The 26010-nt window shown below is 50.2% G+C and overlaps 4 protein-coding genes across 6 annotated transcripts; 1 reads left to right on the top strand and 3 right to left on the bottom strand.

The window, feature by feature from the left end:
• Positions 1-20: 20 nt before the first annotated feature.
• LOC120953956 (CUE domain-containing protein 2) lies at positions 21-2690 on the bottom strand. The gene is made up of 6 exons (XM_040374415.2): positions 2372-2690; positions 2022-2204; positions 1755-1899; positions 1451-1664; positions 1203-1375; positions 21-1113 (listed from the first exon to the last, which is right to left on the bottom strand). Exons 2-6 carry the CDS (start codon positions 2185-2187, stop codon positions 915-917), a joined length of 897 nt encoding a protein of 298 aa, XP_040230349.1. The 5' UTR covers positions 2188-2204; positions 2372-2690; the 3' UTR covers positions 21-914.
• A 279-nt stretch (positions 2691-2969) lies between these two features.
• Positions 2970-5818, bottom strand: LOC120953957 (deoxynucleoside kinase). 3 transcript variants are annotated; one of them, XM_040374418.2, is made up of 6 exons: positions 5626-5817; positions 5366-5488; positions 4018-4354; positions 3829-3947; positions 3610-3761; positions 2970-3518 (listed from the first exon to the last, which is right to left on the bottom strand). In XM_040374418.2, the coding sequence occupies exons 3-6, from the start codon at positions 4332-4334 to the stop codon at positions 3366-3368; spliced, it is 741 nt and encodes a 246-aa protein (XP_040230352.2). In that variant the 5' UTR covers positions 4335-4354; positions 5366-5488; positions 5626-5817; the 3' UTR covers positions 2970-3365. The 3 variants fall into 3 exon arrangements, with proteins under 3 accessions (XP_040230352.2, XP_040230350.2, XP_040230351.2); XM_040374416.2 differs by lacking the exon at positions 5366-5488 and having other exon boundaries at positions 5626-5818; XM_040374417.2 differs by lacking the exons at positions 5366-5488; positions 5626-5817 and adding an exon at positions 4487-4835.
• A 252-nt stretch (positions 5819-6070) lies between these two features.
• On the top strand, positions 6071-7434 carry LOC120948280 (U1 small nuclear ribonucleoprotein C). Its single transcript, XM_040364436.2, has one exon. It carries the CDS (start codon positions 6073-6075, stop codon positions 6622-6624), a length of 552 nt encoding a protein of 183 aa, XP_040220370.2. The 5' UTR covers positions 6071-6072; the 3' UTR covers positions 6625-7434.
• On the bottom strand, positions 6888-21588 carry LOC120948279 (mucin-19). The gene is made up of 6 exons (XM_040364435.2): positions 20588-21588; positions 15729-16009; positions 13933-14252; positions 13597-13833; positions 10469-13161; positions 6888-9471 (listed from the first exon to the last, which is right to left on the bottom strand). The coding sequence occupies exons 1-6, from the start codon at positions 20889-20891 to the stop codon at positions 8135-8137; spliced, it is 5172 nt and encodes a 1723-aa protein (XP_040220369.2). The 5' UTR covers positions 20892-21588; the 3' UTR covers positions 6888-8134.
• Positions 21589-26010: the final 4422 nt, after the last annotated feature.

Genomic DNA, 26010 nt, shown 5'->3' with positions numbered 1-26010 from the left:
CGCAGACTCTGGCACTGTGCTTAAGGTTGACTGTCATGTTGTTGTTTTCTTTTTATTACTGTTAATATTATTATACACGTATATATTACGATTACCTAATTAATAATACAAAGGAAAGAGAAGGAATGCAGGAGGAAGCGGCACTGGTTTCCCTTGCAAAGGAACTAAGTAGTAACGGAACCCATTAGAATATCGATGCTCACCGGCTCTCCTCCATCCACTTAGAGCAGGGTTGGCGCATCAAGAAAAACTCTTCTCTTTTCTCGCAACCCCTTTTTCGCTATGAGGAAAACTGTCTGTGTAATTGCACACACACACATAATATAAATTAAGTACACAGGAGATGTTTTTGCCTACCACAAAATCGAATCATCGTCCTCCACATGCCGTCCCGCAACTTGACTATTCCGTTACGCCTACGAGAACACATCCGCTCATTTTGTACAACTATAAAATACGTTCAAATAAGGTAGCTGAAAATTGCCACATTTCCTGGGGAGGAGTGAGGGGGGTGGGGAGGGGTGATAAACTACTACTATCTCATTGCTGAACTCTTCGCCTTTCGGTTCGTCAGATCGATGTTACACCAACCACAACTGTGCGTTTGTGCGACCATTGGCCGCACCCGACCAGGTGATGATGGGTTATGGGTTTTGTTTTTGTGTTACTGCGAGAAGAATGACTATAAGTCTTGAGATTAATGGGCAGCTAGCATCAGCAGCATGCCCTTTTGCACAGAGGGAAGGGGAGGGTTACGATCACCCAAAGTCCCACCAATCGTGGCGGTCTTTGAGGGGGGCGATCGTGGAACACGTTACACGTCCAGCGGGGATTGGTTGCACTACAGCAGCTTCGATGAAGCGTTTAACGTTTCGCTATGAACTAGTGAGTGTGGGGCTGATGAGTATCATTAGTTACGGACAGATAGGTTTCTTAGGTTTTTTGAGTTCAGTCTCTTCCTCGCCACCACGGCGCGACACCTCCGTGTACCGTTCGCCCTTGAACGAGACGATCTTGTTGTCCCGGTATCGGATCATCTTCTTCGGCTCCACCTTCGGGGCGACCGGTTTGTACTCCCGGCTGTCCTCCCGGTCCTTATCCACGTACGAATATCTGTCGGAGTTGTGTGTGAGAGAGATAGAGAGAGAGATTCGGGAGTAGAACCATAGAATTGTGTTTCGAAAGGCGCTTTTAATACGTACTTGGAGATGATGCGATTTTTAAGCTCGTGTTCGTCCACCTGCTGGTGGGGTTTGTTCGCCTGCAGCATATTGTTCGATGGGCCCTTCAGGCTTTGGCCCGCCTCCTGCCGATGGAGCAGTATTTGTGTCGCCCGGTCGACGTCTCCATTCGCGATCAGAGTGCAATGCTTGACCTGCGAGTGAGTGAGTTGAGTTGAGATACGTTAACATTCTCGTTCCGTAAACCGACCTTCCTCCCCCATACATACCTCGATAAATGAACTGTCGGGAAACATTTCCTGCAGAATGTCGCACTGCTCCGCAAACAGATCGTAGTTGCAGCCCTCGGTCGAGCCGCCATCGCTGTCCGACAGGCGATGGGTACGTTTGTGCGAGTCGTGTCCCATCCCCTCCCGGTCCGATTCGGACGAATGGCGTCCCCGCAGCTTCTCCTCCGGTATCATATCGACCAGGGACAGCGAGCTGGTGGTAGAGAGAGAGGAAGAGAGAGAGAGGAAACAATAAGTGAGCTTTGTTTGTAGCCATGAAGCCCATCATCCCCGGGACACATACTTGAGCGACAGATTGTTCGATTCCGACTTCGAGTTCGGGTTCTTGTTGGAGATTTGATTTTCCAGCTCAAATATCCAGGCGCACACCGTTTCCGGTTCGATGTTCGCAAAGTCGTTAAAGTACGCCGACATCATCTCAATAAAGCCTGTAGCGAAAAAGGGCACACAAACACACACACACACGCACACAATCAATAGCCATTCGATCGAGGAAAATTGTTGGTCAGGGGGGTTTGAAGACGGTCTTCTTCCCTTCGCTCGCCCTTACCTTCCACATCGAAGCACGGATCCTGGGAGGCTTCCTCGAGGATGGATATTACGTACGACAGCACGATCTCGTCGACGATGCTCAGGTCCGCTTTCGGTATATGTTTGCGGATGAAGTGAAAAAAGCTTTCCTTAACCACGTCATGGTGCTGCTCGATGTTGGTCATTTGGGTGCTAAGAGTTCCTGTGCTCACGACGGCAACAACAACACCACACAACAATGCACCGAAAGCGTCCCCACACCCACCCGAGCGCAGCCAGGCAGCGAGAGAGAGATGGAAGAAGAAAAAAACGCCGATGAGACCCTGGCCCCGCTGCATATGGGGCTAAGAAAAAATCGATATTCCTTACCGTCCCCCGGTTATGTTTTGTTGTTTGAGATTTGGTCGAACTGATCGCACAAACACTGTGGTTGGAAAATTGACTACGCAAGCGGACAATTACACGCCTAATTACACACTAATGCGGACCAGAATTCACCGATATTTCCAGAACCAGATTTCAACAGAGGGGAGGTGGACAGCAGATTCTGCAGATTTGTTATTTTTTGTTAATCCCAAACATCCAAACAAAGCCAGTGCTCCCAGCCAGCTGGTGGAAAAGCGCCCGTTGACAGCTGGGCTGTGTGCGCATGTGTGAGTGTGTGCGGCCGGGCGCTGTCAGACGTCGAGCAGGCGTTTTCAAACGACTCGATTTCGAGCAGATTTGTTGTTGTACCATTGATCCGTTGGAGCGTGACGATTGTTATGCTTTGTGCGCAGCATTTGGGTTTCTAATTGATTTATACAGTTTAGAACCAAGTAATTACTTGTTACGTGATCTTGAGAAGACTTGAAGTAGCATAACAAATTGTAATGATGCAGCAAAACCAACACATTATCATCTAAGCGGCGTTCTTCACCGTATTCGTTCGATTCCCATAATATTATTAATACTTTTTACTCCAGAATTGGTTAAAAGGTTACAAGTTTCAGACACAAACATTTATTCCTTTTCCATTATTCGTACACTAAATATAATGTTGTAAAAACACAAACACGGTAGCAGTATTATAACGTTCAATCTTTACTACACTAAGCTAGCGGGAAGGCCAACATACCAACATTGCTGCATCGAATCACGGCATGCTTTGTTCGTCACTAGGATCGTCGTCTCTTAATTTACGTGATTTTCTTCCCCATACAGCTCCTTCTTGCTGCCAGGAAAAAACACAGTTGTGTTGTGTTGGCCCTCGGTTATGTTTTTGTTAATGTATGTCCAATTCGAATGGTAATAATGATAATAATAATATATATATAAAGGGAAAACCGTACAAGCTAATGGCCCTGACGCGAGCGGAAATGTTTCAGAAGTCCGTCTTGGCTCGCTTCGCTGGGGACGTAAGTATCGCATGCTGGTTGGTGTTTTCTATCAGGATCGGCTTCAATATACTCGTCTCCGATCGTTCGTACTCCGCCCCGATCGTGTTCAGGTCCAGGTCTGCATTCAACACCAACACCTGGGATGTGCAGAAAGAGGGGTGAATGTGTGCGGGTTAGTATGATAATAAAGAAAGAAAGAACATAGAGTGATAGACATGCTGTGCTTACCGGAGCGGGACGAGGTGAGGCGCCATGAATGAGCCAGTTTTCGTGCAGTTCATGCAGCTCCTTGAGGTACTCGAGCGGAACGCAACTCTCTTCCGAGCGGGCCCGCTGCTTCATCCGTTCGTACACCACTTCGGGGCTCGTTTGAAGGTACACTGCAGAAGCAACACCGGTTATTTACAGTTTATCTATTTTCGACGCTCTCCTCCACGCAATGCTTACCGATTAGGTCCGCCTGTATGTGAATGTTGCAGCAGATGAAGTCGTACCATTCCTGCAGCACATTGTACATGCCTTGATGCAGCGACCCGGAGGCCAGCATACTCTCCACGAAGCAGTTTCTGTTGGTAGCAAATTGAGCCATTTACACACAATTGAACATAATCAACCCGTACCACTTTCGGCACTCACCTTGCACTGAACAGCGACCGTTCCATCAGCTTGACCGATTTGTCCGTCTGGCAGGTGTGCATGTCGAGCATCGTGAGCGTAACGTAGGTCTGAAATGGCATCGCCCATCGGTGCGACTCCTTGTACATTAGATCGAGCAGATTGACACCGCCACAGTTGCGCCACTTCTCCACCGGCTCCGTCAGCAGACAGATGTCGTTAAACTTCTGGAAGTGGTCCAGGAACGTCGTCTTGCCACTGCCGATGTTGCCCTCGACGAACACGGTGAACGGCTTCTTGCCGCTGGCGCCTAACTTTTCGCTCGCTATCGGAGGCATGTTGTGAATGTTGCGTCGTCCTACGTGAACATCGTGCGACCGGAAGAGGGAGGAGAGAGAAAAAAACACACACACGCACACACAAACACGTTAGAATTTTCCACGCAATAGGGCAAACACACGCGCTATTACACGTTCGCTTCTTCACTTACAAATTTGGTGAATGAAATGAAATTGTACCAAACCAAAGGTACAAGTGAAACTGAAACAAATACACTATTTACAAGCACCACACTTTACAAGTAGGCTAAGTCAAACAAAGGTAAAACGGGACACACACACACGCCACGGACAAACGATACGAAACGCGTCGACACGCAGGCAGCAGAAAACCGTAAATGAAAAGAAAATCGACTTTTGAGCGCGAAAATCCCGACCCCACAGGGTGGCGTGTGTCAAAGTGTGCGCGCGGCAGCTGCGAGAACCGCGCCAAAAGCAATGTCACATGCGTAATCCGGCCAGAGGAAAGCTAATTACGCTGCGCAGTGCAGGGCTGCTATTTTATTCTGCCCAACAGCACACTTCTTTGATGAGTTGGTGGTATGGGATGATTTTGGTTTAATATAAAAACGCTGCGTTGCAGAAACTGTTGAATGTAACGAAATGTGGGCTATTTGTTTGTAAAAATTGTTGTTTACAAATATTATCACGTTTACATGGGAAGGTTCGATTCGCCACAGTGCAGCTAGCTGCTCAAGGTAAAGAGAGGTGAAGATATTTTCAAGGTTTGTCTAGCATGAAATGTAAACAAATCGATTTTCTTTGGAATTGTTCGGAAAAATGTATCTTCTAGATAGAAAGTGATTTATTTTCCCAACAGCAAGCAAAACAAAGTATAGGTGGGCAACACATGGATTAACCCTTTCGATCGTTCATCTTTGTACGATTGAATGTTTGTAAAATGATGTAATTTGTAGAGATATTATGATATGGATAGAAAATACAACAGAACAACAACAAAGGTGGCAGCAATGCTGCTTAACATCCATTCAATTAACTATTCATATTAATAATGTTAGCATAAGTTTCACCTGGTACAACTTTCTCATGAGCAGCCAATTGTTTTGTCACAATACTGTGTGCACAGACGGCCCAAACTCGCCCTATTCAGCTCACTATTGCGCGGTTAACTGCCAATGCGCCTGCCACAGTAACTACAAGGGATAAATTTAGGCAAATTTCCAATTAACACAACACGCGGCTACTCTACACATCGAATTTAGGCTACACCCGCAGACCAGAACAATCCGAAGCACATGGAGGAAGGTCATGCAGATCAACAACTTCTTACCCAACTGACTGCAGCTGATTGATTTAGCCGGTCTTAGCATTAGGCGGACTGTTTTAAGCAACATCTTAGGATGCGGTAAATCACAGGAAGATTCATGAAACAGTTGTTTATCAAGCGGGTACGATAGTTTTTGCGAAAAGAACACGATAAAACAATACGGCGCACATCGTAAACAATTCCAATGTCAACATTTGGTTAACAACGGCCAAGGTTAGCAAATGTATGGTAAGATATTGATCTAGATCAGTTTGTACGTTGCTCAAATGATGATGTAAAATTGTTTAAAATGCTGATTTTTGTTTTGCAGAAAATCAAGCAAATTCAATGCTTTAATCTTCAATGAAATGAAACATACATTGCTCCCATTTCTCATAAAAAGCCAGATAATTCCTTCCAATTGCAGCATCCACATCATACACACCTTGACCAACTCGTTGACAGCTGTCAATGGCCAAGCAGCAAGTTTGTTGTTGTCCACCATCCGATCAAGCCACAACAATTGTTTGGAGCTTCGTTTGCGGGGAAACGAAATTTAGCACGATGCCGAAATATTACTGTGATTACTGTGACACCTACCTGACGCACGATTCGCCCAGCGTCCGGAAGACGCACTGCACCGGCCGGAAGCACAAGGACAATGTGAAATTCTACTACCAGAAATGGATGGAGGAGCAGGCGCAGCATTTGATCGACGCGACGACCGCAGCGTACAAGGCGGGCAAGATTGCCCCGAATCCGTTCACCGCGGGACCACCGAAGCCGAACATTTCCATCCCACCGCCGACGATGAACATGCCGCCTAGGCCGGGCATGATACCGGGTATGCCGGCTGGCGCACCGCCGCTGCTGATGGGCCCGAACGGTCCGCTCCCGCCGCCGATGATGGGCATGCGACCCCCGCCGATGATGGTACCGACGATGGGCATGCCACCGATGGGTCTGGGGATGCGGCCACCCGTCATGAGTGCGGCACCGCCACAGCTCAACCCGAAAAGCTAAGGCTGCCGGGCAGGCAGGGTACGTCCGTCTGTTTTTCTTCATTCATTTCACCTCTACTCAGTATGGAACGATAGGGCGGTAATCACGGAATTACGGAAAAATATATACTACTACCTAGTGTATCGGATAAGCTACAAGTAAAAAACAAGGTAGTCGAGGTTTATTTGCTGTATATCACCTGTTTGCGCTGTAATTTGTCGAATGTAAGTATCAGCCACCTAGTTCCATGAGCAACGAACGCACCGAAAAAGAAACCTTGCCGCTTAACCGCTAAATATTTTAATGCTTTATTCTCTTAAATTGCTTCCATTAAATATGTCTCCATTCAATAATGCAACAATAATGCTCTGAACACGTCCTCGCTCTTCGCAATCGTTTAGTCCTATTAGCTGCCTGTGCCACACACCAGCTGGCTGCTGCCGAAACGCAGCGGCGGCTCACACAACACCGTTCATCAAACCAAAACAGGAAAATAATAATAAAAAAAATGCTAACCGAGCTGCATGGGCAATTTAGCTGTAAATGCATACGAAGATAAAGCCTTAAATGCTACTAGCCTTGATATGAAACTACGTCGAATATGTGCTCCTAGAGTAGTGCGCCACACGCGTATTGGGGCCGCCTCATCTTTTGCATGATAATACTTTGTATGTGTTTCTTGTCTAGTACAGCGATCGAATTAGTAAAGGGGTTTTGAGTCGTTTTTGAGTCCTCTTAAATTTTAAATATTACCATTAATTGGCTTGCATTGCTAGCGTATTGATTGTTTTTTTTTCTCCGTTTTTTCGTTTTTTGGCGAATCTCCTTCGGCACTGGAATTCCCTATTGAAATCTTGCCAAAATAGCACACTTTTCACGTTCAGCGAGAGCCTCTCTGTGTCTAATCGATCGGAAGAATTTTGGCCTTTTTCTATTACTAACGAAATCATTCCATTCCTTAATTCGCTTTGCGCAATAGTATAGCGCATCGCCACGCGGCAAAGTCACTTGTACCGTTTTGCCTAATGCATTGCCAACACACCGCCGCGGGTGGGTGGGTAGTATCGGAAATAGAAGGAAAGGGGAGGGGGGGAAGCTAAAAGGCGAAAGAAAGGGGATGATTTTTTTTGTTTTAAATTAACAATTTTTCTTAAAGCAACTAAAGGCAAGAGTAAAAGCGAGAAAGGGAGCGCCAGCGAAGGGAACCGCTCCCGAATGGGAAGCCGCTTGAGTGTGATTGCTTCATAAATATCTAAACAACAGTTGAACAAAACAAAAAAAAACCACAGGAAATAAATTAGAATAAATAAGGATAAATACAAGAGCCACACAAACGGGGGAATACACCCATCTCTCAGCTCTGGATAGACACGCAAATGCGCACACAGACACACACACACACACGCACACATAAACACACGCGGCGTAAAGTCCTCTTGTTGGGGCGGATTAAGTTTGAAGGCTTAATAGAAGTAGCTTAAGTCTTGAAAGTCGTGGCTCGAATGCCACCGCTTCTTTCCCACACCCCCTTCTAGAGTGCCGTCTCGAGTGCTGCCTGCTTGGAAGCGGCCTCATCCGCCGCTTCCTGGTCCCGTGCGGCCTGCAACAGCTTTCCGCCCGCCATATCCTTCCGCCCGTCCACGGTCGAGAAGCCGGCGAACGATTTCGTCATGCGCGGTACCTCGCCGCGCATGAAATTGTTTTCGTCCTCTTTGAGGAAAATGTTCTCCTTAAAGCTGCTGATCGTTTCCTCGACCACTCCACCCCCACCACCGCTCTCGCTTTCCGGTGCCTTCCCGGACGCACGAACGGGTTCCTCCCGCTCGACGCTCTTTGTCGTCGCCGTCGCCGGCGCCGGTGGGACGATGTCTTCCTCACTGTTCGCTTCCGGGATGGCGGTGGAGATGACGCCCGTGCGCATATTGTTGTAGCGCCAGTTGGAACGTCCGGCAGCACCTTTGCCACCACCGCCGCCGCCACCCCCTGCACCCTTCGTGGGCGATCCACCGTACCCGCCCTGCTGCGCTATCCGCCGGAAGCTGTACATCTTCGGCGAAGCGGACATGTCCAGTATGGCCATCCCGCTGGACGAAGCAGGCGAGCCACCGCCCGGCTGATCCTTCGGCCGTGTGGCGGCCGACTCCTTGCTCTTCTTCAGCATCTCCACCGCGGACATCTTGGAGCCCGGGCTGGCGTGCGTCTTGGTGCCGTGCGCTAGCAGCAGCTTCTTAAAATCCATCAGGCTGGTCTTGGGTGTGCCGAGCCGGTCCGAGCACGTGTTCGGCACCTCGACGCTGTTCGAGGCCCAGCTGTGCCGGCCGCGCGGCGTTCCACTACCGGGCTGCGACGGTTCGAGCAGTTCGCGCGGTGTCGACCGGCCCGAATGTACCGGCGAGTTGCCCAGCGACCGCACGTTCGACGACAGGAGACGGTGGTGCAGCGGTCCCAACGCTCCCAGCGCCTCGTCCTCCTTCGACGGGGTGGACGTCCGGAATGGGTTCGTTTGGCAGGGTTTGATCGGCGACAGCTCGCTCTGCTCGGCCAGTATCGAGCGGAGACTACGGTCCATTGGCTTCGGCACGGTGGCGGCGGCAAGTGGGGAAGGCTTCACCTTGTTCGGAATCGCGTACAGACTGTGCGGATCGGGCACGGCGGTGTCCGGTACGAGCGGGCTGGCCGGCGGACTGGCAAACCCGCCGGCCGACATTAGCGCACGGGGCGGTGCGTAGTCTTGGCCGGCCGCCGCCCGGTACGTTCGCGCGTAGTCGGGTCGCGTGGGCAGCGTGGTGGCGGCGCTGGGATTGCGCTGAACGGTTAGCTTGTCCGGATACCAGTTCCGTATGCTAGAACGGTCAAGCGAGTGTGCACCTGCAAAGAAGCAGCGTTAAAGGTCAGATCCATGGGATGGTGATGCCAATCCGAAACATGTGTCTACTGTGGAGTGTGTGTTTGTGTGTATGTGTGCGAATGTAGTGTGCGGAGCTAACACTCTATACCCAGATTCAAAAGAGGTGCAAAAGAGGTGCAAAAGGCGCGTGAAAGATGATTGCAAAGCGGCTTTTAACATGTGTAGAAATGTGTCCGGAGTTTTGTTATTTCTACTACAAAGTTTAATTACATTTTTAGTAAAAAAAAGACATTCAATGAACACACACACACAGCACAACAAACGCGCTAAACGGCACAATGTGTTAGGGAAGCTGTCGAGACAACACACGAAAGACGGAAACAGTTTTTTATCAAAGTTTTATTAAGTAAAAAAAAGAAAAAGAAGAAGCAATATATTAATGTACGTGTGTAGGTGTAAGTAAAATCTGTCGCCCGGGTGGGTATAAATAAGTAGCTAATCGTTTTGTTTTGTACTTTTGTAGTTAACAGAATACTCTAAGTAAATAAGCGCGCAAATGTCGGCCAAAAAACGTCTTTAAAGCAGTGTGGCGGCGTGTTAATACTTTTCCCCTCGCTGAAGATTATGTACACTTTCATTTCCGCGGTGAGATTGGTGTGTGTGTGTGGCGGGGGGTGCTTTTTTGTTGTTAGTTGGCCACATTGTCACAAAACAGAAAACAACTCAAGCAAATAGTAAAAGGCCATACAGGACAGCAAATAATGAAATTATGTTACACGAAAACAAAACATGGCGATGCACACACACGATTCTGCGCGCGTGTTACTCTCGTCCCCCGTTCTCACTCTACGTCCTTCTTTTTGTAATCTTCTGCTCCGTCTCCCCTGGCAACAGAGACTACCACTACTGCTACTACGTCGTGCTCGACGAGAGGGGTGATTGTGCTCGCTAACCTAAAATTACGCTACTCGGCGGGTGCATAGAGTGCGTGCACGCGGAAGCGCTCGTTCTGCTTACCTTCGGGGTACAGTTTCGCATGGCCTACTGATGCTGCTGCTGCCGTTCCCGCGACCGAGGGCGCCTGATACGCTGCAATCGGTGCAGCACCAGCGTAGAACGCGGCACCACGGTGGTCGCCCCTGCTCACGTCCGCCCCGTACGGCGAGAACGAACGCATGCTGGCTAGTTCGCGGGCGTCCCTGCGAAGTGGCGGGGGCTGCTGTGCGGGTTTGGCACTGTTGGGGAGAATCGTGGCCACGAGCGTTTTCTTCGCTGGCTCCACTGCCGGAGCTGGTCCGATGCGCGGTGTACCGTAACGGGCCGACACGAGCGGCCGCTTCAGCAGTAGTGTTCGCGTTGTGGGCAGTAGTGCGGGCGCACCACCAATGACTGGGTTCGTTGTACTCACTGTGCCGCCAGCATTGCTTACTGCGTACTGTTGCTGTTGCTGCTGCTGCCCTGGAGGATGCTGTTGTTTACATTGTGCTTCGCGCGACGACACATCCTTTACGCATGGGCCGGGAGCGAACGTCGTGTGGGCACCCTTCCGTCGCTTCAAGCTGTCAGATGAGAAAATGGCTCGCCCGTTCGCATCCAGCTTCACGCGCGCAGCACCCTTCAGCGCAGCCTGCCGCCCGATGCCGCCCAGGCCCGGCCCATCGCTTCCGCCATCTTGACCCGATTGTTGGAGCGCATCCTCGCTGAGTTCGGTGGCAGCAGCGGGCGACCCTTCCACTCCGACACCTTTGCCCTCATCCAGCGCCAGGAAGTTGGCGCCCTCGCACTTGATGTTGCAGGGCAGCTCGTTCAGCGAGACGTACTCCGTCTCCTCGTTCAGATTGCCCGACAGCACGGTGGCCAGATTGCGCCGCACGGTCAGCTCGTTCGGTGTTTTGCGCCCCTTGGAAATCTCCACATACTCACCACCACCAACGGCCGCCTCCTCGGGATCCTTGGGGCTGGTGGTGGTGGTGGAAAAGCCACCCGTCGCGTCCTCCTTAGTGGGCGATTTCTTCAAATGTGGCAGCGCGCCCTTGATCCGATCGAACACGTTGTTCAGCGGGAGCAGCGAGTGCTTGCGGAAGTCTTTCGGTTTCTTCAGCTCGAAGGAGGTCGACTCGGTGAGGGTGGGCCGTCGCTTGCCGGCACCGATACCTGCCTTGTCGGTCGATTTATTATCCCTCTGCGTGGCCGACTTCGCCGTTGCCGTGCCAGCCGGTTGCTGCTCATCGTCACTGTTCGTCGGGGTGATGATGCACATGGAAGGAATGCGGCTCGTGTTGATCGTTGTCTTCACTTTCAGTCTTTCGGTACGCTCCACGCACTCCACGTCGGACGATTCGGAGTGTTCCGGCTCGGCCGTGGGCGGAAGCTTGCTGCTGACCGCCTCACTGCTGGACGGTTGCACTGCTCCCGGCGTCCCGGCTACCTTGGGCGCATTGCCGTCCGCCACGTCGAGGCGGTTGTTGTTCTCCTGCCGCAGGATCTTCAGCACCTCCTTCTGGATCAGCACGCCGTTGCGCTTGATCGTGCCGGTACTGTCCAGCGTGCTGCCGAGCGTGCTGCTCGAATAGCTGCGCTCCAGCGTGCCATTGCTGGCCGTGCTGTTGCTGCGGTTCAGCTTCGTCAGCGAGCTCTTGCGCTCGGGGATTTTGGGCAGGTTGGAGGCACTGGCACTGACACTCTTGTCACCCTCCGCCAGCACCGTGCAGATCGTGCCGGCCGAGCTGGTCGTCGTGGACGTCGAGCCCTTGCCGTACACGTCGTAATCCGACACCACGGTCGTATTGCCCGAGCTCGAAAACGATGTAATGCTTGATAGAGCCGTCGTCGACTGTAGCGGCGTCATGGGTTCTTCCTCCTTCAGCGTTTTCAGTCCCGAGTCCACGTGGAACGAGGTGTAGTATCCCTCCGTATCGCACGAATACACCGAGCTCGTCTCACCGCCCTCATCGTGGTAGTCAAACGTCTGCAGATCCGGCGTGATCGTTCCCTCGCTCGTCACACTGCTCGACGCGGACGTGTTGAAGAACCGACGCCGGCTCACGATCGAACTCGGCGGAGCGCTCGAACTGATCGGATTGCTGTGGTTCAACGACGTGCTGGATGCGCTCGATTTCGGGTGCGTGTTGGTCGTCGTGATCTCGCTACCGATCGACGTCCTGCCCGATTCGGAACTCGCGCTCCAATTGCCGCTGGACGAGTGCGGCTCATCCCGGTTGCCCAGTGCCGTGCGACGCTGGCGCCGTATCGTGGACGTTTCCCGCAGCTTCACCGGATTGATCGAGGCGGGCAGATACGCCGCCGTTCCCCCCAGAATGCCGGTCGAGCTGCGCTCCGACGACGAGTAAGACGGCTTTCGATCGTGCGAAAGGCGCTTCTCCCTGTCGGTGGTGCTGCCGCCCCGGCGCCGGCTCCCCCCAACGCTGGGCTGCCGCGCGAGCGTGGTATCGTGGATATTGAAGTCGTCAATGTCCTGATCCTTGTCGCGCTGGCTCGCCGACGATGAGTCGCGGTTCATCATGCGCAACCGGTTCATGCCCCACTGCTTGAGCGAGTTGAAGTGAGACATCTTGTTGAAGCTCTTGGCCCACTCGGCCGAGAAGGACGGTTCCTTGCGCAGCAGATCGCCCGACTTGCTGCGTATCGCAGGCATTAGCTCGCCGAAATCGCACACCGGATGCTCGTCCACCGTACCACTCTCGGGTTCTCTGTGGGGGAGGTGAGAGAGACAGAGACGAAATCGTTTAGACAAGCGGCGATGCTTCAGCATTACGGGTTCGTTGTCGGGTGTCCTATCAGAACAGAAATGAAAAGCCTCTCTATCTACAACCATCCTCTTCCTAGTCTTCCGATTTCCGAACCCATAATGCTGAAGAGAAGCTAATAGAGCGCTGTTAGACTGCATATTGTTTAGTTAAAATGGGCAACACGTAACAAAAAAAAAACAGAAACAAACAACATCACAATTATCAAACACCACACACACAAACGAACAGCGCGCAAAAACTGTACAGCGGCACGAGCGCAGCCCGGGTCCAGTGCAGAACCATAATGTGTACGATGATGATGATGATGCAGCGATCAAAAAGCGATGATTGAGTACGGTATTGCCCCCTTCGCGCCCCACCTTCCCATTGACATACCCCTTGTTGATGACTTCCGCAATTTCCCGCTGGTCCGAGCTGGCGATCGTGTTGCGCCGCTTGCCTCGCGGGCGCCTTATCCGGGACCTCCGCCTGACCGTATCCTCTTCCGGTTTGGCCGCGTCACCCTCCTTCTTCTGCCGGGTCGTCGTGTAGCACACCAGCGACTTGCGCGTCGACGACATGCGGTCGAACGCCCGGCCCGAGGTGTCGATCTTGATCGTTTCCGCGGGGAACCTGTACACGGATTGGTGGGGGAGTAATGTAAACAGCGAATTAGACGGTGGTGTCCCTCTGTGCGACGTCTGTGCAGAGTAAACAAAAAGCCAAACTCACTTGGAGGCCAAAATGCGGCATTGCTCGGCCGGGGAGGGCAGCAGATGATCGACACGATCATCGCCGCTAGTGTTGCTGCTTGGGATGCCCGATTCCGCTAGGGTCGTGATTGCATCGAGGTCCGTTTCGTCACCGGACGCCGCCATGTTGGAGGTGGTCGGTGCGTCGGTCAGATCGGTGGGCGATTCGGTAATGTACGGTAGGACGGAATTGTTGGTGGAACTGTGGGATGCGATCTTGGCGGAGCACGCGATGCCGGTCGTAACGTCGCCGATGGCCTCGGTCGATGTCCATTTGCGTAGATCCTGAACGGCCGTTGGCTGGAAATAGGAATGTGTTGGAATTGTTGAGAATGAAGAAATTGTGACATGTAGATGATTTCATAACTAAACTATCGTGACTCTTCAAAATTCTGAATTCTGGTTATGTATTACATAGATAACAACTTTGAATCAGGTTCAGTGTCAAAATTTGTTCAAAACTCTCAAGAGCTTCCTCTTCCTTCTGATGACCTAAGAAATATCGCAAATTAAAGTTTAAACACCCAAAGCTCCTAACATCTTCAAAATATTCTGAAGTTGAAGTATAATTCTGAAGTTTTATAGATTATATAGATTGTTCAATTCAGAGAATGCTTCAGAGATAATTTAGTTCAAAACTCCCAAGCAGATGGTCCCTCTGACAATCTAAGAAAAGTCCCAAATTGAAGAGCCCAAACTACCCCACAATTCTACCCAATTCTAGGTTTCGGGTGATGCATTCGGTGATACATTTGTTCAAACCCCCAAGAAGAGTTCTCTCAGACGATTGAAGAAACGTCACACCTTGAAGTTTAGCTTCTAAACACAATTCTGAATTCTGAAGATGCGCTCTATAGACAATATCACTGTTTCTAGTTTAGAGATCATTCAAAAAATCCCTGGAGATTGCTCAATAATCGTAATAGTTTAATAGCTCTTTAGACTTCTTTGTTCAAAAAGTCCTCAGAAATAGCGCATTACAGTCCACACATTGATGATTCATTTGGCCTATCAATATTCAATACAACCTGATGATGCTCAGACATTAAGGCATCAGCCTGGACAGATAGACAATAACAGATGTATTAAACCGATTAGCTTGGGTCAACAGTAATTCTCCAAAACATTGTAGTACACGAAGTAATGGAGCTTTCTGCCTGCCATTTCGTTTAAAGTGCCCAATCAAGTGTGAACAGCGAAAGGGTGTACACAGCTTTACACACTTCAAGAGATGCGCAGAGATAACCACAGCCACAGCCACAGTCAATGGCAAATCAAACAAAACGTCATCCCTCCAATCGACCATCCGATCTGTGTTTGCGCAGCACTTGGTCAAGCATGTTTGCCTATCGATAGCGACTCCCTGGGCACACCGCACCACTACACCACAATCGGAGCGCGAAGGCGAAGTGACATCAATCAACAGCTCTGATTAGATTGTGGCCTGGGACCAGCAGCTGGGCCAGCACGCAAAAAAGGCCCCTCGCAGGTGCCGCGCTAAGGGAGGGGGGAAAAAAGGTAGATGACTATCGGGTTGCGCGGGAACTAAGAAAACCTCCCAAATGCGGCAAGAATGGTCCAAAGGAAACCGCCGTAAGTAAATACGGGCTTTGTGGTCAACCGAAAAGGGGTCTCCGGACATGACCCTGATTCCGGCCCTCATTACCCGGGCACACACTAATGAAGACCTTCGTAGAAAGAGGAACAGTTCCTCACATAGACTGCCGTGTAATGGGAGAATAGTTGAGAGTGCGCGTTGGGTAACGTGATACATACCAGACTGACTTCGATGTCCAGGTCGACGTTGTTGGTGCGCGCGTTGCGCCGCTGCCGGCTGAGGACCGGCGTGCAGATGAACGCCTCCGTACTGTTGCCGGCAATGTTGCCCATGATCCGGTCCATCTCGGCGATCGTGGCGACGGGCGTTTTGGCCGCCGCCTCGTACAGCTCCTGCACCGTCTCGGACCGCGTGGCCACGGTGAACAGCCCCGTGTCGACATGGTACTTGCTCGTGTAGTGCTGCTTAATTTGCACGAACGTATCGAGGTCACTCTCGGCTGGGGAGAAGAGCAAGAAGAAGAAGAAGAAGGAGAGGGTGCATAATTAAAAGGCGTGAACGTGTGACGAGGAAGAAGGGGGGGGGGGGGGAGGGCAAAAACAATCGAAGCGGCAAGAGAGCGAAAGCAAATTAGCGGTGTATGCGCCCTGGTGGCTCTTTTGTTGTCAGGAGGGACAAATGATACACCCGAACGAAACGTACTCCACCCGAGATGGGCAAGGCATTTCTCACATAACCGCAGAAACTGAGACATTTGTCTTACTCCCCCCCTTTGCCACCCCTTTGCCACCCATGGGATGTGGATGGACGCGCTTTTACTTTTGTCCGAGGGTGTCGTGAATTGTTTTACGGCGGGCTGATAATTAATGCGCCCGACCCCGGCGCACACTGCTCTAAATGTAGCTTACATGCTGGTTTTGGCGCTCCCTTCCCTCTCTTGTTTTACCTCTCCCCCTGCTTCGCCGACAGCCCGGTGACACGGAAACCGGTGGCAGTTGATTAGATAGAGGCGGCAACGAAATTCAAATTTCAACAATGTGTGTAAATTAAGCGGCAAGCGTCGCTTTTGCCGGTTTTTGGTGGCGATAAGCTTAGACGTCCCCGAAAATAGGGCTGATACGAACGGCATAATTGAAAATTAGTGCAACAAGCACCACCACCACCACCACTCGGCCACCTAGCTCACACCTTGGTGGTGTAGAGGTTCACACCGACAACGTGTCGTGTCGTGTCGTGCTCGTTTCTACACCAACGTGACCGGTGTGTGTGTATGTGTTTTCGCACCGCATTGTTGCAGCCCCGGCATCGATTGTTGTCTCGTCAAAATGGCAAATGGGAATGTCAAATTTAATTTCACTTCCGCCCCGCAACCATGCCGAGCGTACGAATGAGCGGGCCGGATGACGAACAAAAAATGGAGAAGGAAAGAGATGAGAAACGCACACCACACAAACACACGCACTCATACGCATGCGGAGCATCTCAAACGCTTGCGCTCAGTTGTCGTCGTAGCTTGCGCAGGAAGTCCTGCCCGCCACAGACGGAAGGCGAGGGGGGCGGTTTTTGACAGCCGGTTTCGCCGGTGGTCATGTTTGCCTGCTCTCGATTTAAATAACAAACGGAAGATTTCTTTTCCAACCTAAAAACACCGGGTTTTTTTTGGGGGGAAGGGCGCCGGCGGGCAGGGAAGGGTGCTGCACCGTGGAAACGGTACGGTACACGGTGCGCATAAAGCATGAGAGAGCGCTAGCGCAGTGCTATTGTACGCGCAGCAAGCAAGCAAGCGAGCGCGTACCATCTGTCAGGAGGCAGTTGGGAAGGGTAGGCCGGTATGGTTTTTGTGGGGTTGCTATGGCTTTTTTGTTCAAATGGCTGTGGCTGTGCGGTGAGGTTTATGAGAAGTATGAGAACGAACCGTGCACGATGATGATGATGATGATTGCAGGTAGAGCGCGCTCTAGGTGTTGTGTCGGGCGACCTCGAGAGAAGGCAACCGGAGGGACGGTGAATGTGGAAGGCACCACATACAGGGATGTCAAAACGGTTAATTAATCAAATCGTGTTCCAGGGCATACACAATGCGTCTAATGAGTGCGGGGCAGTTGCGTGCTGAACAAAACGAAATTTGAACACATTTCCAAGCAGTTCACGTTTATTCAGGCAATATAGAGAACATCGGTTGTGTGCTGCAGCACCTGCAATGTCCTATAGGGAGCGTGTTTCGCATTTTTGCTTTGAATAGTTTTACACGTACACACAGACACAGTTATACACAAGATAACTTACAAAAGAGAGAGGAAGTTCTTTCCGAATACGAAATAGATTGCGAAACATTTATCTTTTTGTATTAACCAATCATAAATAAATATTGATCTAGAACAGGGGTCTGCACAACGATATAGATACTAAATGTTGTGCAGATGTCTCTTACTGAATCTTAGTTTTCGGCTTGAAACGTAAAATATTATAAACATTGTTCACAATAGGCAATATTATCATTTCATCGGGGGCTCCATATTATAGACCCCTGATGTAGACGATTCGAGGCGGTCCCGTGGTACACTCGTCAGCTCGCACGACTTAACAACATGCCCGTCGTGGGTTCAAGCCTCATATTAACCTAACCATCCCGCGTCCCCCAGTAGTAAGTAATTTATTTCTATCATCCGCTTGCGTGTGGTATCTGAATGAGCCTCGAAAGCCTATATTAGGCCAGCAGAGTATGTCCGCGTAGGACGGTTACGCTAAATAGAAGAAGAAGAAGAAGGCGATACTACAATGAGTAATTATTATATTTATTTTATTTCCATTTTATGCTTCACTTTTTCTAGTAATAAGGGCGAAGTTACTGTTCCGTCCAGAATCGTCAACTCATACGACCTAATAACATGCCCGTCATGGGTTCTAGAATTGTTTGAATCGAACCCTCATCGCAGGACTGAATATTCGGCTATGAGTACACCAAAAAGTCTCAGAAAGCAAAGCTTATTAGAGAATTAGGTATGGCTACACCTACTAATGTTGTAGAGCCAAATAAAAAGAATAATAATAGCAATAATAACGAAAATAGACACACTTTAATGAGAGTTTGCTGACATTAAGCCGCAACTTAATCCAAATTGTTGTTTGAGATCATCACCACAAATAATCAAAACGAAATAGTTTCATATTGCTGCCCTAAAAAAGGTTAATTTTATCCTTTTAGAACTGCTTTCAGTTCTTCTTAATTAAGAGTCAAATCGGAAACGTTTTATACTCATCTGAACAGTTCATTCATGCGGCAAAGCATGTCATTGGATTCAAATAGGAACTGATTACATAAAGATTGCCATAAGCTTTCGAAAAAGAAGAATTCTTCATAATTTGCAGAGCTGTCCGTTCTGTCTAATTGATAGCTTATGCCTTTTTGCTTCGCAGTGACAAACCTTCACAAAAAACTATCAAAAATTCATAATAGATAATGCCTTTCTTGCGTAAAAACCCACGTTACGTTGACATAAAATGCATCAAAACGCCAGTTTGCACAACAACAAAAAAGTATCGCAAAAACTGTGTTTAACCGTTTGTCCACTAAACAGGTTTCTACAACCCTGCAGAGGCCGCCAGTTGCGCTTGGTCGAAAGATTTAGCGCCGCTGCCCGAGGAGAGTTGTGTGTGATGGACGGGTTTTTTTGCTTTGCGCGAACCTAAACACGCGCGTGGTTTCGCTCCGTCCGTCGTGTTGGTGTACACACACACACACACACACACACATGCACAATCATGCGATCGCACGGCCGCTGATCCAGCGTCGCTCGCGGCCGTAAAGGTGTGTTTGCGCCACGCCGAACATCCATACACACCACCACTACAGGTGAGTGCTGTGCGCAACCGAGAGCGCAGAAGGGCAGAACGAGTTGCGCGCACCGATCCATGTTGCTTGTGCCCTCCCCATCCACCCCTCCTACTTAAGCATCATTACTTGGCGGTCGGAGCACTTCTGCTTGTCCCCTGCCGCCCACGGTTCCCCGTCTCTCACTCTCCAAGCGGCAAGCCCCGAGAAAGCATTCCAAAATGACTCGAAAAACACGATCGTTTCCTCCCTTTTCGGGGCTTAAAACACATCCAAAAGGGCATGCGGCGTCTGCCAAGACGGCGACGCGCTGTGACAAACATTCGCTGCTGCTGCTGCTGCTGGCAGTGATTTGCTGGACCTAGGGAGAAGGGCGCCGCCGAAGTACGGTCGCGCAAATGGGAATGCAAGCGTCGTCTGGTGACAACCCTCTGGGGCGCAGCAGCAGCAGCAGGCGCTCGTAAAGATGCTGCAAACACATACACACACACAGCCAACAAGCGGCAGCAGCTGCTACGCCCGTCCGTTGTGCCCGACACACACGGACGGGAGGGCATTTTAAGATGCCAACGATGCGCACACGACGACGCTTCCCTTGACAGTAGGCCCTAGAAGAATAGAAGGGGCTCGTCCCTGGGCACGGTGCTGCGGAAGAAGAAGGAAGCCGCACTTCGATTCGGAGATCGGCCTGCTGCTGCTGCTCTTCCGGCACTTTTAATGCTATTTGCTCGGGGTAATGGAACTTCATCTTGTTCTCCGTCTCTCTCTCTCTCTCTCTCTTTCTCGGTAATGTGGATTGCTGGAAGATCCCGGAATCTCGGGCCCCTACACACACACATTACGTCACGTAATCTTCGCTAGGTTAATGCTGCTGGAGTTGGAGTTTTTCTTTCACCACCATGTAAATTTCCCTCCTTGGAATAAAATGGGATTGGAATTGATAGAACAGCCGGGCTAGCAGAAAAAGCATTGTGGTCTTAGTAGGCACCGACAACCGCTCGCCTGCTGCTACTGCTGCTGCTGTTGGGGAGATCTGGTTTGCGTTGATTGCTTCACACAGATGGAGTTAATGGGCCATTGATTTAAACCATACGACCCCGAGAATGAGAGAGTGGGTGGCCCGGGGATTGCTGGAGGAAAGGGCGTTCCAGGAAAGGGGCGGCAATGTGCGTTGTAAGCGAAATGACCCTACAGAAAACGACGGTTGTTGTTTGCTCGATCGATCCGCCCCGGAATAATACTTACGCACGGTGACCTGCTTCGGATCGCACTGGTCCACCTTCGCGGACAGCCGGTCGATCCGCTGCTTGATGCCGAGCGACCGCTCATTCACGCTGGACAGCTCCTGGTGCAGCTCGGTGAAGATCTGGTTCGAGATGTAGACGAGCGACGCGAGCTGGCGCAGCGCATTGCTGAGCGTCACGTTGGTCAGCGCCTCGAACTCATTGTCCGCCACCGGGATGGTCGGGGCGGCCGCGTACGGCTGCAGCGCCAACTTGGACGAGCGGGCGATGTACTTGGGGGTTACGACACGCTTCACGAACGGCATTTTGCCTCATGTTGTGCAGCAACACCTGGGTGGTCCTGGTTTGGGGGTTTGAGGAAACAATCAACACACACACACGCACACGTAACTTGCTGACCAATACCAATTAAACGCAGACACACACACGAGCAGTGACCTGCTCGTCAATGACTTTTTGTACGCGCACAGGTTTGGTTTGGGTGTGCTGCTTCAATTAATTTTCTTCTGCACACGATCTTTTGCTTTTCCTCAGTAGGCACTTTTCTCAGCATAAAACAAAAGGAGAAACCAACACCACTTCACAACCGAAACATCATCAGCATGATCATCATCGGCTTCTTCTTGCACACAGCATCACTTAGCGCCCAGCACATTGGAATGCGAACGAGAATGGGCAACGGGCAAACTGGCCTTACTGGATGCTGGACACCTTTCATCACACACACACACACGCGCGCTACACTTTCAGAAACACATTCGTGCAGGCGTGGGAAGATTTGCTTTTCCTCTCTCCTTTTTGTTTTGCTGCTACGCTGCAGCTACTAATACTGGCATGCCTGGGTGGTTGATTTGTTGCTAGAAACCATCACTCCCAAAAACCTTTGGCCAAACTTTACCGGAAATTGCATGCTACGCGCAAGCTTAGAACGGTTTTCGGACGGAGCGACACGGCGACCACATCCTGCACGCTTGCCCTTTTCGGAGAAACTGAGCGAACGGCGAGCACTCACGCGGCTTCGGTCGTGCGATTGGGAACTCACGGTGCTCTTTTTTTTGTTAATTACACCCCGTGCACAGTGGGAACGTTGAAGGGCTTATAGGAGGGGCGAATTGGTTTTTTAAATGGGTGTTTTAACGGTAAATATAATGGCTTAATTTATCAAAAAAAACATTGAAAGTTTATTAGCATTTGGATGTAAAAGAGTAGAAACAAAGGATCATAAAACGTTTTTTTAAGTGTTAAAATTTAGCTTTTTTTCTTCCAAATCAGTCCGCTAAAAACAAAATCTGCTGTAGGGAAAGGTTTATTGGTAGCAGTATGGTATCGGAATCAGTTACTGGATCGGAGTAGGTACTGTGTCGATTTCTAAATTGGAACAGGTTCGTGATCCGTTCCATGAATGGGTGGGATTTAGGTACAGTTTTTAAACTGAATGTATCAGTTTAAGGACGAACATGGGTTCTGTACATGTTCCAGAAATGGTCTTAGTATGGTATCAGTTTCAATAGGCTCAAGATACGTCCCATATTCGGTACGGGTTTAGAATCTTTTCCTGAACAGATGTTCAGGATTCAGGACCTGTATATGTTGATAATCTCTTCTAGGGCCATTAAGGGTTAAGGATCAGTTTCTGAAACGGTATGGGTTTAGGATCTGTTTCGGGATTAGTATTGGTTGGGGATCAATTCCAGAAATTGTATGGGTTAAACGGATCAACGAACGGGTTACAGGATCAATAAAGTTTTAGACTGTTGTTTTTATCACTGAACCGGTGTGAGTTTAGGATCAATTTCAGTTGCCTAAATAGTTCAGAATCGCACTTGCTGTATCTCTTGTATTTCAAATAGTACATTCAGTTGTTACAAACAATACCGTTTCTAGGTATTATTATACTTCTCCACAACTTTTTTTGTAAAGCCCTGGTACCGGGTCAAATTTACTAGTTTTACAATTTCATAGTGAAAGGCTAATTTTCTTTCCACCCCATTTACCCTAGTGCGAGTTACCGCTTAAAATCGTAAGGGATGAAGCGCAACCGAATGAGCAGGACAGGAAGAGAAAGCGAGAGAAAGAGACACCTGAAACTAAACCCGTGCACACCTATACCACCAAGCCGCACATGCATTTTCTCACACAAACACACACACATCATCAACCCCGGCACGCATTCCGTTGCGATCGTGCGCGTGCTGAGTGTCAGCCACTCAGCCACTCAGCCGCTGAAGATCGCACAGCCCCGTAGGCGTTCATTTACGCCGTGCGGCACTTTTCCCAAGCCCATCCGCCGTAACGGCCGGAAGTGGCACCGAAGATCGTGCAACCCGAAATAGGTGTGTCCTTCCGCACCGGGGCCACATCCACACCGTCGCTAGGACACCGGAAACGACCCTATCGGCACAGAAAACCGCACCAATTGCAGCAGATGTTTCCATTCGCTGGTCCACCGGTGACCGCAAAAGTTGCAACGTTGGAATTCCCTTCCCGCTGGATGGGGCCTGAACCCATACCACTGTGGCGATGTAAGTTTATGCTGCACCGCCTGCTATGCTGTGGGCACTCTCCCGAACTATGCTTATGCGCTCGTGTGCGTGTGTGTTGGTGAGTACAGCGGGCGCCGCTGTCGCCGCCGTCGTGTGTACGTGCCGTTACATTTGCCGGGCGGCTTACCCGGTGTACCCGCGGGGAAGCGGTGCTCGCGGTGCCATAAATACGGTCGATTCCCCGACCGCGAAACGATCACGCGGGTGGGATTGGGAGCTGAGAGGCAAAGCACAAAGGGGTAAGAGCCGGTTTTGTGCCTGCAACTGACTGTGTGTTGCCGTTGACACTTCAGTGTCGCAACAATCTTCCATTCCCGACACAGCCCGACCCGAGGGAGGGGGAGGCGGAGAGGAGGCAAACTAGCGCACCGACGAGTTTTCGGGAGGGTTTTTGCTGAAGCCACACACTACCCACAACCGGTGCACGACGTCACCAACTGCTGAAGCCAGCATAATGCGCCTTCGGTGCGGCTTACTGCTTCGACCCGTTCGGGCTCGAAGGTTGATTTGTGGCTGTGTTTGGAGGCACACCAACCTACACACCTACCCACGCAACAAACCCCCCCTCACTGATGGCCGAGCCCCTCCTTCTGCATGGGTAGGGTGGAAAGGGAACACGCTCGGTACCTTGTGGCGTACCTGTGTATGGGTGCAAGCTTTCCTCCTTCTGCTGGAATGAAAGGGGGTTCTTGTTCGTTCTGTTTTCTCTGTTTCCTTTTTCCTTCCTTCCATTTATTTGTCGTCTTGCTACAGCGAAAACCACTTGACCGCCGAACGGGACGGCCGGACACACTGTGTGTGTGTGTGTCCATTCATGCGCAAGGGCAGGTCAAAGTGTTTGTTACTTCTTCTTTCTCTCTGCTGTCATTTTTCGATTCCACTACGCCCTCATTTTCTACCGAACTATCGCTCCCCCCAGTGACTGTTGCAACTGCAGTTGCATGGAGGTGGAAAAGGGAGGGGTTAGGTTGGTCGCATGGCGCGCGCATTTAATTCATCTGTTTTGTTTTACGCCCGCTGACTGCTGGGGCCCTTACCAATCCATCGTAGTAGGCTCTCAGCTGCGAGTAACCGCTCCCTGTTTTTTGTTGTTCTCCCTCTCGTTTGCATGTGTGTTTGTGCCGGTGTCTGCATTCAAAACCACCTGAAGTAACGGCTACTTGCATTTGGGGGAGGTAGAAATTTGCTTTAAAATTTTTCAATTTTTATTACCACAAAACACGATCGAAACACACGCGAGAGAGAGAGCAGTCGGCGCCAATTTTGAGTCGGCCGGTCGGCTAGGAAGAACTCGCGAGGGATTGGGAGGCGCGCTCCGAGTGTCTAGGTTGGCCCTTTCCGCCCACAAAAAACATAGTTGGGACAAAGCAAGATGAGGCTGTGTAGGAGGAGGAGGCTAGGCAAATTGAAAAGGAAAGCCCTCAACGGCACACCGTATGCACCCGCATGCATTCCCTTAACGGTCCGGACTGGTAATTTAAAACAACGCGTCTTGCTCTGCTCGACCCCGCGCACCGGGGCATGTATGTCGGCATTTTAGATTAGAGTAGGCCTCGAACTGTGCAGGGGTTAATGGGGTAGGAGAACGGTGGTTGGTGGACAGTGCGAATGGAATGGTTCGGTTGTTCGATAGGGGGTAATTGCTTTCGAGTGACTTCTTGCCCGGTTGGGGCGACGCTTTACAGCTCTTGTTTAAAGGTTAACGCACTTGTTTGTCGCAAACAGTAAACGCAAACAAACGTGTTGAAAAGATGCTCAAAAGACAGCAGACGACAAACCCCCTTTGTTGGTGATATATGTATGGATAATGATACTTGCTTCATTTATTATGGATTTTACAGCAAAAAACGACCCAACCAACTCTGCACGGTTGACTCATTTCAAAGTACTCGGACGGACATTTTCTCACGCTCGCATGTATACACAATCCCAGTCAGCCGTCATTTGAGCCGCTTATGATGAAGCTGACAAACACCGGAGAGACTTCACGAGGCACCACCAGCAGCAGCAGCAGTAGTAGTAGTAGTCACGCCGTTGTAAAGTTACACCCCGTAAGCATTATACTCTGCTGAGTATTCCGTCTCCATCGGCAGCTTAAACAACCAATGTCCACAGCCCGACAACTCGGACCCGGCGGGAAGGCACTTGCTAATGCTTTCACGCAGCTCACGAACCTTGTGCCTCCAAATCTAAACATACACACCACAGCTAAATCGTGGAATCATGCATGGGGTGGAATTGGTCGGGTCGGGTTCGCTTTAAAATAAGCCGGGGTTTTCGGGTACCTCACACTCATAAACACTCCGATTACGGGATTTGATGTGTGTGTATTTTTTTTGTGGGTCAGTAGACTCTTAGGGAAAGTGTGTTTACCCGCTATTTTACGGATAGGAAAATTGGAATGTTGATAAGATGTTGGGCCCTCCTAATCGGGCTTGCCCGTCGGTTTGCTTCTTCAAACTCAAAAACTCAAAGCTAAGCCACACAAGATGAGGCAGATTTGAGGCCCTCCGAAGACGGGTCTCTACCCGTTTAACCTTCGAATCATTCCGTTACGCCCTAAGAAGGCACAGCAAAATCAGCATTTTAATGTCCCTGTGGGAAGAGATTTGTCTATGCCTGGGCACTAACCTTGCTGTCAGGTGTCCGGTTTCACACAAGCCGATAAAAGGGACCATCTTTGCCTTTTGGACGACCTACCTGAGGCACGGGGGAAAACCCCGCATCCAGTGTTGACCTTGGGAAAAGCTTTACCTTTGCTAGCTGGAGGTGTCTGCAACTGTTTTATGACCATTTTATAATATTTCACACTGCCGGATATCCGCTTTGTGTTGTGCACCTACGCGCAACGGGGCGGATGCTTTGTACCGTCATCCTAACT

Source organism: Anopheles coluzzii, chromosome 2 (genome assembly GCF_943734685.1).
Source record: "Anopheles coluzzii chromosome 2, AcolN3, whole genome shotgun sequence".
Taxonomy (NCBI): Eukaryota; Metazoa; Arthropoda; class Insecta; order Diptera; family Culicidae; genus Anopheles; species Anopheles coluzzii.
This window is presented reverse-complemented; position numbering and strand designations above follow the sequence as displayed.